The sequence below is a fragment of the Orbicella franksi genome, chromosome 9 (genome assembly GCF_964199315.1).
Source record: "Orbicella franksi chromosome 9, jaOrbFran1.1, whole genome shotgun sequence".
NCBI classification, from domain to species: Eukaryota; Metazoa; Cnidaria; class Anthozoa; order Scleractinia; family Merulinidae; genus Orbicella; species Orbicella franksi.
Window position 1 is genome coordinate 30,637,633 of NC_138153.1, and position 12,980 is coordinate 30,650,612.

At 39.4% G+C, this 12,980-nt stretch overlaps 1 protein-coding gene across 1 annotated transcript; it reads right to left on the reverse strand.

The window, feature by feature from the left end:
* Positions 1-10,605: 10,605 nt before the first annotated feature.
* On the reverse strand, positions 10,606-12,905 carry LOC145496667 (trace amine-associated receptor 1-like). The gene has a single exon (XM_081476398.1). The coding sequence runs from the start codon at positions 11,712-11,714 to the stop codon at positions 10,743-10,745; it is 972 nt and encodes a 323-aa protein (XP_081332524.1). The 5' UTR covers positions 11,715-12,905; the 3' UTR covers positions 10,606-10,742.
* Between the last annotated feature and the right edge of the window lie 75 nt (positions 12,906-12,980).

Here is a 12,980-nt window from a genome sequence, read left to right on the forward strand (position 1 = left end):
TCCCCTCTGGTTTTACAGTCCCGCTCCTGATAATGATAGCACAGTCCCTTATTATATGGGATCAGTTAACTTCTACCGATGTTCCGACATTACATTATATATTCGTATGATTTATATATGACAAAATAAACTAAAAAGCCTGTTTTAGCCTTTTAATAACTACAAATGTCCCCAACCATTGATTATCACTTACTAGCAACATTGATTATGTAACAGATAATTACAGGGAGGCGCGGTGACCTCATTGTTAGTGCGTTCGTCCCCGGAGCGAGCGGTCCGGGTTCGAGCCCTGGCCGGGGACACGGTGTCGTGTTCTTGGGCAAGACACTTAACCCTCGCAGTGCCTATCTCTACCCAGGAGTATAAATGGGTACCGGCGGATTGTTGGGGTAACCTAACAAATTGCGGGGAATTGTCCTGCGATGGACTAGCATTTTTTTTCTCTCCAGGGGGAGTAGAAATACTCCTAGCCGCTTCATGCTACAGAAACCGGGATAAGCCCCGGCAGCTATGGGCCATTGGCTCCAAGGCTTCACTAACTAACATTAAATATGCAATAGGTCATTTATTCTTAAATAAAATCAGATGTGGAGAATATTAGCAATAATAATAATAATAATAATAATAATAATGATAATAATAATAATAGTAATAGTAATAATGATAATGATAATAATAATAATGATACTGATACTGATACTGATAATGATAATGATAACGATAATAATAATAGTTCATTTATATAACGCACACATCGATTTTTTACCCCAGGCGCTTTACAAAACTATCCCTAAAAACTACAGTTTTACTCTAAGAAACTTAAAAACTAAAAAAAAAAAATACCTAGGAAAATACGTAAAAATATGATAAAGAATTACTCTTAATAAATTTAGTTAAAAGAGAGGTCTTGAATTTTTTCTTAAATAATAAAATTGTACTGGATCGACGTATTTTCAAAGGAACAGTGTTCCAAATCCTCGGAGTGCATACAGAAAAATTATACAAACAATATTACATGCAATATTATACATACATTCCATTTTGCTTCCTCAGTTCCTCGTTAAATGCCGTTCCTGCAAGAGTTGTTGTATTTAAACAATAGAATGTTTCTGTCGAGGAACTATCGGCTGACAGTTTCCCCGCGGAAATTTGATGTTTCTAAAAGAAATATTTTCCCGAGAAGCGAAGCTTCGAGGGCAAATATGCTATTTAAGAATATCAAATTTCCAATTGGCAAATATCCAAACGATAGTTCAGAGACAGACACACTCTATTGTCTTTAGTGTTCACCACTAAATTTTCTTCCGCGCTCTAGTCAAAACTCATATTGAATCATTTTCAACCTTTTTGGATGAAAGCCGTGAAAGCCAAATGAAAAATTTGAAAAAGAAAACAGAACAAAACCCACTTAATACAATTTCAGTTGTTTATTTCCTAGAAGCCCGCTTGTTTACAGAAACATATTTTTTCACGGACGAGTACTATCCATCCGGGTATTTTCCGCGGACTGGCACTATGGGCTGATAGCGTCTCTCCGCGGATGAACACTATCGCGTCACGTGATCAATTTAAACCAATAAGAATCGGAGAAAATTTAATGGCGAAGTATAATTGTTGAGCGGTCACGATCTGAGAGCCACAGGTAATTAGCTTAGTTGAAGAAAATAATGAGAGTGAACACATGAAAATAGTTGGAAGTTTGATTGATCGTTTTCTGTACTAGAGACAGAGACTGTCGGGGCGGACTTAGGCAAGTGCTTTTAGTGTCTTGCTATGCGTCCCAGTATCGGGCGGAAGACAGATAATTCATCAAGATAAATTATTTGCTTTCGTGCGCCGAAATGAAAGCTTAGTGTGATAGTACGTGTCGTCCTTAGAACAGTATGTGCAGATCATTATATAAGCGAACTCTTACAACCACTCACGAAGAATGGATCACCTAGAAGGACACAAAGTCTTGACGCTGCCAATCGCATATTAATAAAATAAAATAAAATAAAATAAGTAAATGACTTTATTTATGAATGTTTTTAGCGCTGTTGTGCTAATTAAGACACTGTAAATAAATAATCAAACATTGCAAATACAGTCGAACCTCTCGTAAGTGACCACCCAATCAAGCTTACGAGAGGAGTTCGCTTACGTCTCATTGTAATATGGTGACTGCCGAGACTTAATCCATGCGCCAATGCCGATGTACATGCATACATACATACATACAGACAGACAGACAGACAGACAGACAGACATACATACATACATACATCCTTTATTATCTTTCCCCATGGCGGCTTTTCGAAGACAATATGGTACAATACTACAATTAAATACTAATATACTAAAATTAATAATATTACATTCTAATTTAGATAATCACGAATTTAAAAACTCTACAATTAATTTATGTTTCAATGCTTTTTTAAAAATTGAAATAGTTCTACTGAGTTTTAAAGTAAGGTCCAATGAGTTCCAGATGGTAGTTGTCCCATAATAAAATGTTCCTTGGCCAGTGGCAGTTCTGAATTCTAATGCTTTATTCATCTGAAAAGTCAATTTCGAGAAAAAAAAAATACGGTTCTCCCCCATTGAGAAGTTGGAATGGATGTTACAACAATTTATTGTCCAATTTCTTCTCTAATTATCTGTCAATTGTGTGGTCGCTTACAGCAGGTTAAAAACAAAGGAAAATTTAAAACCTTTAGCTCTAAAAGTGGTCGCGGTCGCTTACAAGAGGTTCCAAAGGTAGTGATTTGACTTGGAAAGTTTTGGTACTTTGGAAACCTGGTCGCTGAGGAGAGGTGGTCGCTTACGAGAGGTGGTCGCAACCGGAGGTTCCAATGTAGAACATAAACTATTAAGAATCCAAACTGGTAGAAGGCTGCCAAGTTGGCTACTTACACAACGCGGTCGAGGAGTTGAACTCGGGACCACCGAGAACAAATCCAGATAGCGATAGGGTGTGGACCATATTGTAAATCCAGCACCCTAATCCACTCGGCCATACCGTCTCCTTAAAATCAAATCAATAGCTCCTGAACTGTTTGATCAAGGATACATTTATATCTCATTTGATGTTGAATCCCTCTTCACAACTGTCCCGCTTCAAAGAACACTCACGATTATTATGGATAGAATCTACAATAAAAACCTGATCGACACATACCTCATGAAATTCACGCTTCCAAAATTAATTTGAGATACTTGCACGAAAACCGCCTTCTCATGCAGCAACTAACCATACGAACAAACTGATGGAGTGAGCATGGGTGGATCATTAAGTCCAATATTGGCTAAAACTATTTTGACCGAATCGTTAAACAGCTTATTGACCGGGGAATAATGACCTTTTATTGTAGATACGTTGACAATCAACCTTCTCCTAGGTAACTTCCACAAGTTTGACAAAAACGCTTCGCTAATGATTTATTTGAAATACCACTCTACATTTTCTTTTTATCAACATTTCTACCAGACAATGATCCAAGACATTTTCTAACGGCATTTCTACCAGCGGCGTCGGAATCTACCGTAAAGACACCTTTACAGGTCAATATACCAAGAGTTTTGTCCCATTATTATATTGGAAGATATGTTTTAAAGTCTCTAAGTATTGGCTTTGGAGGGACAGATTTTAAAAATATTACGTGAACATGTTGCTTACTTGCATTCTATATTATGACGCCGGGGCCCGGCTGTTTGATTAGGCGATCTGATTACAGAACTAGTACAGTATGTTGCTTTATCACGGCAGATATCATATTTATCTTCGTACGATAATCAATGTATACCACAGGCAGAACCAATACCACAACAATAGCCAGGCAGTAATTAGAATCTTCTCCTAGACCTCCTATACAAAGAGGCATATTTCATCAAACGCTTTTAACACCTTTTCTCAGCAAAGGATCCAAATCTAACAGAGAGTTTGCCTTAATTTTCTCATGAGTATTACTTTTTGTTCCGTCAACACCGTATTCAATTCAAGTACCTTGTATGCGTGTTCTAGTCTGATGATGGTATAGTTCTTATCAAAGTGTAACATCTACTTTTGCCAATTGTTGTCTGAATTTCAATACCACACATTATGATTAAAATACAATCAGATATGTAGGACCTTTGTAATGGCACAAACTCGGGTACCATGGTAGGTGGATGTTTACGAAACATGCGAAAAATCTTTGTTTTGCTGTTCAAATCGAGAAGACTGAGATAACTATTTTGTAAAAAGAATGGAAAAAGAGCTTCTTACATTTTAAGATAAAGAGAAAAACTATTTTTGAATCTCATTAACGCCTCACGGCGCGTTGACACCTCTAATGAAAATTCACCGCCAATTGTTGCGCGTAATGCGAATTGAGGTGTGATATTTCAATTTTGCACGCAAATTGTTCTCGATATGATTGTTTCATAGCAAGTTAGCTTTCGTTCTTGTCAAATTTTCTTTATGTCAGGACGAAAACGCAAGAAAACTGCTTGTCCATTTTCGAAGAAACCGAAAAGGCCAAAATCTGGTGGAGCCCACAAGTTCAGCGTTGAACAAGATCTTTGGGTGGGTCGCACTGTAACCAAGAAGAATGGTTGAAGGAACTCGAGGACACTAGTTTAGCCACTGAAGCTGAAGGACAAACTACAACAAGTGCTAGTCGCACGAAATTGCTGGAGCACGGACGCGATTCCGAAACTTCCACAACGAGAGAGTCAAGCGCAGATGTAGATGTAGACGATGTAGACCTCGAGATTTCCTCTTTTTGGCTTCGCGTGGCATGGTTAAAAAAATGTCTGGAGAACGCAGAAGCCTAAACTTGAGTGACATAATACCAATGCCACCGACGAAATCTTCTAAGTAAAAGAAATCACGGCAGTTAAAATACAAACCTGTAAAGCTCTTGGTAGTTTGTCGTTTCTCGGACGATTACCGACTGCGACGGGTTTCCGCGCCAAAATTGTAGACGTCTGTTTATTTCAAGTTTTCATAAGCCATAGTTATGCTAAATGTCGACATCTGTCAGTACGGAGGGGATTTTTAACACCTTCACATACCAATCTCATAAAAGGTTTTTCGTATTTTTCATTGCATATAACGATGGACGAGTGTGGGTTTTTGTCGAGGGTTAAATGTCGAGAATTGAGGGTAAAAGGTCGATGGTCGAGTGTAAAATGTCAAGGGTCCAGGTAATATTTAATTTAAAATAGTTAATATTACTAATACTTTTAATTTTGCAAAAAAACATAATGCTAGTCTCTATGGGTATAGCTGGTTTTCACATGACGTCACCAAACTTCGAACTACAAAACTATTGATCTTCCTGAGATTTTACTTAAATGATGTATAAGAGCAGCTGAAAACTAGTATTCATACAAATTTTCGCTCCGAATGGGTTCTTGGTTTTGTGATACACTACACTTGAATTTCTAAGCTTTTGCGTGACGCGGCATTTACATGACGGCCTAGACAGCTGTCATGATGGTTAAAAAAGTGACTTATCTCGGGGAACTTGGCTATCTGAACAGTTCTTGTCTTAGAAAAAGTATTATTTTAATGGTTTAGAGTTCCTCGAGGGATAAATTCACGCTTTTGTAGCAAAACTCAGTGACAGACGTTTCTGTTGGTTTCCGGCCGCCATGTTGGTGCCCATACGGATGGGCACCAGCATGGCGTCTCCATACAAATCTCTATAAATTTGGGTAAAAAATTTCTCCGCATATCTCGCATAAGAAAAATTGCTGTGACCAGAATTTTGGCGAGAGTCTTTGCATATTTACCTTCTTTCATTTCCCAGATTCTAGACTTTATTTATTGACCGGTTTTGATTTTTATTTTGATCTATTTTGAATTACGTGACACTGAAAACCAGGAATAGAATGGTAAAACTCCGTGACCTGCCGAGATGCCAAGACACTCCTTTAAAATCCGAGACTGAGACTTCACTATTATTTTCAAGTCCGATCCGAGCCCGAGACGCCGCGATTCAAAAATCCGAGCGCGAAACTTTTACAGCACTCTGTGCCTCGCACAAGAAATACATGTAGCAGATGTAGCTAGAAATAAGTAAGAACTGGTTGGTTTCGTATTTTTCTCATGGTGACTATTTTCTCATCTGAGAAGTTTGTTGGTTTCTCTTACTTTTGTCCACGAGTCGCCGGCGTTGCTTTCTTTATCTTTTCCCGATGAAGAAAGAAAGATATGCTCGAATTTGGAGGCGCGAAAGTGAAAATACATGTACGGTAAGTTAATGTACATAGAGTCTTCGTGTAATAGCTTTTATTATATCTCTCAGTTAGTACGCCCGCTGTGATTGGTCAATTTAGCGGGCCGTAATCTACTGTACGGTCCGCTAAAGTTTTGTTGCCAAAAGAGGAGGGCGTAAGGGTTTGCGGTGATGCGGTTTTGCGTTATTTTTGGTGCGGATTTGCGGTAAAATTCGTTTTTACTCGCGGTATTGCGGTTTCAAAACACTAAGCGGTTTGCGGTTATTACAACCTTTAAGTCGCGGTTTTCGGTGAAAAAAAGTGTCTGCGGTGATAACACTCTTTAGAACGGTCGGCAGGCGGTCGGCATCCGGTTGTTTTGCAAGCGCGAGCCAAGTGTTTTGTTTTACAACGCATCAGGGTTCATTATATCAGCTTACAATTTAACTCTGTGGTTTGCAATTACGGCCTTTCCCAGTTAATACTTAATGTGATTAACCGTTTTGGTCGTTTTGGCCAATGATGCGTCGTCTTCTTGAAATTCCATGGCGGATGTTAGCTCGTACAGCCGTACAGCCTCGTGTTCTCATTGCTTTGATTATTCAATGCGCGATAATGGCAACTGAGGTCGTCGAGGTCGCCGAGGTCGCAACTGAAAGCGAAGAGGACGTAGTAATTAATTACGTGGCAATCTTCTATGAAGAAGGAAAAGAAGGAGAGAATTTCAGAAAAAAGAACAAGTTCCGTTATAAGGTAAACAATCGTCTTCTCCACTGAACGTGAACTCTTTACGAGACAAGAAGGTCACAATTCCAGAAGTAACATTTATTCCGCGTTCCACAACTAGCACAGGGTGGTCCCAGGTAATCAGTCACCCAATGCAAGATGTACAGGATCAGTGACAGAGTTTTTCAAAGTCAATGGAGATATCAGTACTCGTTCAAGTACATGACCCACATACTTGGCATTTGGTTAGTAGTAAACAGAGTATGATAGTGTAGTACAATATACCGTTAGCGTTATGATGGTATGTTTAATATTAACGTACAATGTTATCAGAATATATCACAAGTCTTGCTGAGGTCAGCTTTCATATTGTGGCCTCTATACACGTGCGGTTTCGGTATTCGGGAAAAAATCCGATGCGGTTTGCGGTTTTTTGGCATGTTTCTGTACGGTTTTGCGGTTTTCGGACCCCCCTTACGCCCCCCTCCCAAAATGTTTTGTGATTTATCGCCAAGTGCTCTTAACTTTTTTAGCAATTAAAAGTTTAAAACTTTCTTTTACTAAAAAAATTGTGTATTAAAACCTGCTAACGACTTAAGAGTCACTTAACAACGATTTCAAATTCAGTCGTTTTGCTTTCGAAGTGCGTCAGCAATTTGAAGCCGTTCCCGGCGCGTAAATAGAAATCGTTCCCGAACCCGTCAGACACACAGTTACTAATCTCGTCTTCTCGGACCGTACTGTAAGTTACGGATCCTCGTTTTCCCCCTTCGATTTACGGCCCGCGCGCTTCGCGCTTGGGCCATAAATCGATGGGAAAAAACTCGGTCCGTAACTTACAGTACGGCCCTCAAACTCGGTTAGTTAGAGGTATGTCATGGGGACTGAGAGTTTTCATTTTTACCTCTTTATCCCTTCCCCGTCGTTGAAATATTCCAAGCGAACAAAACTGTGCGGCTTGTCATTTTCCACACTGGAAAAGTCTGTACCATTCGCCCATGGAAATTTTCGAAAATTCACACCGGCATATTTGGTCGAATTCAAAGCGCCCTAGGGGTCCATATCGTGAAAAGCTGATCGGCGTAGTTAGCCGCACTTTTGAGGACCGCTGAGATGTTTGGGAAAGAAATAATAGGAAACCATGAATCGGTAAAGGGTCGTAAAGGAGCAATTTGATTAGCTGGAGCTAGCTTACTCTTGTAATAAAGTTTGCTATTCGGTTTATCAAACTGAGATTTTTGAAGAATGGAGAAGAGAATGTATCCAGAGCGTTACAGACCTATTTAAAGACCCGAATACCTTACTATCTTCTCATGAATTAAAGGAACGCTACAATGTTAAAGCAAACTTTCTAGTTCTTCATGGTCTAAAATCTTTGTTAAAATCTTTGAGAGAAAGCCGGTCACTTAGTACCACATCCTCTCAAAGCTTTCTTCAAAGTTTCTTAAAAGCCAAAAAGCCTACCAAGGTTGTTTATGAAAGGCTGGTTACTATAAAGCAAAAATCCCCTTGTCGAAGTCAGGAAAAATGGTTGGCTGGTTGTGAATTTGAAAGTCACGAAACAATTGACTGAAAATCGGTTCACCCGGCTACTCCCGTTTAAATGTACGAAAATTACTAAACTAATCATTTTTCAATTTAAACTTTTACATAGGTACATAGAAGACTTGCTACGAATTCCTTTCTCAAGAAAGTGGGAATAAAACAGAGTGACTTGTGCATCTTCTGTAGAACTGAGGCGGAAAGTCTGATTCACTATTATGGTCCAGTAGCGTAACCTCGCATTTTTGGCAAGAATTTAAACAGTGGATAACAACAAACCATGAAAACGTAAACAGTAATTTCAGTCCAGCAATAGTATTACGCTTTGAGCCATTTTTCTTTCGCAAGGAAACTCGTCATTTCTGCTTACTTGCTAGATATTACATTTGGATCTGCAGAACTCAAGAGAAGTCTCTTAGATTTGAGAATTTCTTAACTTTTCAACACTCGTTCGATACCTGTTAATTTGTCTCGTGTGCCTCTTGTCAATTTAATAACACCAATACGCTATTCACAAGGTCGTGTGGCTGCTCTATTGCTATAAGTAAATATTTTATAATTAAGTAGGAGGGTATTCCAATTTACGTTTTTGAAATGCAATTGTAGCGACTGTAATATCACGCCATGTTATTGATGTATCGTATTGCACTGTAATGTAATGTCATGTCATGCAATACAATGTTAGTCCATTGTTTTGTAGCGTAATGTAATGAAATGTAAGTAGAGTAAGTATTGTTTCGTATAAAATGGAGTTAGTACTGTGTCTTATTATTAGTAGAATAAGAACCTTGTCGTATTGTAAGTAGAGTAAATATTGTACTATCAAGTAAGTAGAGTATTGAATCCTATTGTAAGTAAAGATAGTATTGCACCGTTCTGTTAGTAGAGTAAAATATTGTATTGCATTGTAGTAGACTAAGTATTCTGTCGTATTGTAAGTAGAGTAAGTATTGTCGAGGAAAAGGTTGTTGTTATTCATCGTGGTAGATGCAATAATAAAGTGTATTATCGTTTGTCCTGATGGCCGCCTTACCACCAGTGTCTACAGGAAACCAACACATACTGATCAGTACCTAGCGTATGATTCACACCACCCTCGTTCAGTAAAGCGCGGTATTGTGAAGTGTCTGTACGACCGGGCTAAACGTCTCGTCACCAAACCATCAGTAATCGCTGGAGAGAAGAAACATCTGTCATCTGTACTTGTTTCTAACGGATATCCCTCCTCTTTTGTACAGAAGATCACAAAGGCACGAACAACCCCAAGAAGAGAGCCTGTCGCGGAATTTAAATCCACCGCCGTTTTACCTTATGTCCAAGGAGTTTCGGAGTCTCTCCGCCACTGCCTAGAACAACAAGGCATTCGCACCGTCTTTAAGTCCGACACGACACTTCGGTCACACTTAGTGCGACCAAAGGACACCGTCAACCCGGCTAAACAAGATGGTGTTGTCTACAGGATTCCCTGTGAGTGCGGCAAAGTCTACATCGGGGAAACAGGGAGATCTATGTAGGAGAGGATCAAAGAACACGACAGGGATATACGACTCGCCCGAACCCAGACCTCCGCCGTTTCTGAACACACCCACGAGACCGGCCACTATCCTATCTGGAATGAGGTCAAGTTTATTGATCGAGATCCTCACTGGTACACACGTAGGGTCAAGGAAGCTATTCACATAAGACTTCACCCTAACAACATCAACAGGGATAGTGGAATTGAAATTCCTGAAGCATGGATACCCACGATCAAGAAACACAACAACAGGAGAACGGTACAACAGCGGACCACTGAGGGAACAGCTACTCGCCGGAATAATGGAACAATAGGAGGATCGAAATGCACCAATCACAGCCGACCTTTGTGATATAAATGATACCGTGCAATCAGTCGACCTTATCGCCTGAAGAAGACTAGCAGTAAGCAGTCGAAACGTCGCGATCTACATCTCAAGTGACTACATCGTGAGACAAACGATAATACACTTTATTAGAGTAAGTATTGTTCTGAAAGTAATGTGACTATTGTTTTCTTTAACAATAATAATAATAATAAAAATTTTTTGAAGAATTAGTCATCTTTTGCTATAGATAGTGTTGACGTTAAGCGGTATTATTACTGCTATGAAACAGTCCTCGACACTTAACTAAAGTTATGTAAAGTTCTGTACGAAAAGCCCCTCTTCAGTAAAGGTCATAAACTTTTTTAGGTTCTGTTTCTTATTATTCTGGCCGTTTTGTTTTGTTTACTTTATTACATCCTGAACCAGACTATAGAATCTGGGCTAACCACACTTTACAAGTCTTACGGCAGCCCTTCTGAAATCAACTCTGTAAAAAGTATACACAAACGGGTTTACTGCCGATTGAACAAACAAGAAAAACAAGCTCAGCTTGTTTAACAGTGGGCCTTCTCCTTTACCCAAGAGCCTGGCGACATTATAGTAAGCCCTTGGTAACCAACATAACACGAAAATCAGGACAACTAAAACACAAGCAATGGTGCCCTTTCTGGCGGCCTGGCGTATTCGCTGATCATCGTTTTCAATGGTACAATTTAATTGAGTTTCAGTCACGCTCTCTTCGTTAGCAGGACGAGGCCGACTGCGATGCTTCCTAATCTCCAAGATAATTCTCAAGTTAACAACTGTTAAAATAGAAACTGGCAGAACCACCAAAAGGAAAATAAGGCAAGAGTTGAAAACGCGATCCGTGATCAAGGCTTCAGCTCTCGGCAGTTTGATCCACCATGCTAAACGGCTCAGAGTTAAAATCACGGGAATTGTCCACACAGTTGTGATAATTATTAAGACTCTTTTGAAGCTAATTTTCGCTTTGTACTGCAGAGGTTGCATCACCGCGATGTACCTGTCATATGAAATGGCGAGCAGATTGAGTTTTGTCGCCGGAAACACAAGATATTTTGTTGAACTAATTAACCAACAGCGTTCACTTACGGAATGGCTGCAGGAACTTGTGCAAAAGATCACGTGACCTGGCATTATTAACAAAGCCATGAAAATGTCGGCAAGCCCCAGGCTAACAAGGAACGTGTTCATAAAACAACGCCTGAAATGTTTGTTTTTCAGGAAGATAAAACAGGCTAACCCATTGCCCAGTAATATGAAAACGGATATCATTCCATTTAGCAGCAGAAATACAAGGTCCAGCGAGTCGTCGCATTCCGAAATACTTGATCCTGATTCTTTGAAAGGAGTTGGTGTCCTTGAATCCGAAGTCAAATTTGATTCTTCCATTAAAAAGATTGATTGGAATCGCAGTCACGGAATCGAAGCGTTTCTTTTCGTTTTCACGAAGGTTATTAAAATTGACTGTCCAAAACAATCAGCAGAAATGTTTGTCAACTTGAAGCTATTAGTTGAAAGGGCAACTGAAAGATGTAAAAATTTTCAAACTGAAATTACCATTCTTCGATTCTAATTTTCAAAGTTTACCAATGAAAAAGCAGCGATTTGATTAGTAAAAGCTGGTTCCTGCGCTTGTCTAATTGTTGAACTTTTAATTTCATTTATTGGGTACAGTCTAATATCCACCGGATCTTATTTACGTGCTAAAAATAGGAAATTGAAATTCGAAGCGGGACGTAGTTTTATTGCTAACAGATCCTAAAATCTGAGAACGATTAGCTCTGAAAGACTTTCTACAGCAGTTAATTGGAACGGCAAGCAAGATGGCCGAGTGAAGCAGCTCATTTTAAAACATTCTCCCGAGCGATGAAATTAGAAGGAATCAAACAATTATCCAAAAATCAATCGATTATCACTCCTCCCTCGTGGAAATCTTTCTTGCACCTCACCTATTACAGGCAATTTGCTTTAAAAACGCCACGCTCACAGTATGACCCCCCTAGGGGCATGCCCTATCTCTGCCGAAAATTCAATCTTCCATTTTCCGGTCAACCCCTTTGTAACAAGTAAATATTACTGCATATTGCGATTATTCCAACGAATTGTTATTACTCTAAGGGCGTGACGACCAATACTTCAGTTGTTCGAAGCCAAATTATAATAACTGCGCTGTTTCTGTAATATCAAATTTCTTTCCCGGATATACGAGGATCCCAATTCGAACCCTACAACCCACGAAACGGTAAACTACAGCAAAACATCATCAACAACAACAATGAACAATAACAACATAACACAGTGATAATGGTTCAATTTCGTTTTACCGGAAACCTGCACCATTAAAGAAATTCTATTACAAAAAGAAGATTTCTAATTATAGAAAGTATGGGTAATGATTGCTGACTGGCACAACTGGCTTTAGGCTCGATTTCCGCCGCTTTCTCCAGTCCGTTCTACCTTCCTCTCCAAGAAGAGACCTCAGGCGAGGAGCGCGGGCTCCTTTCCCGAACAGCGGCTGGCAATCACGCCTAAACGGGATTCCGAAGGATTCAAAAGCCGGCTTGAGATGCCTTGGAAAGTTTTCGACAGTTGGTTGCAACAGGAAATTCGTTTGCTTTTACGGAGTTTTAGATACTATTTATTTTTAGAAAGAGT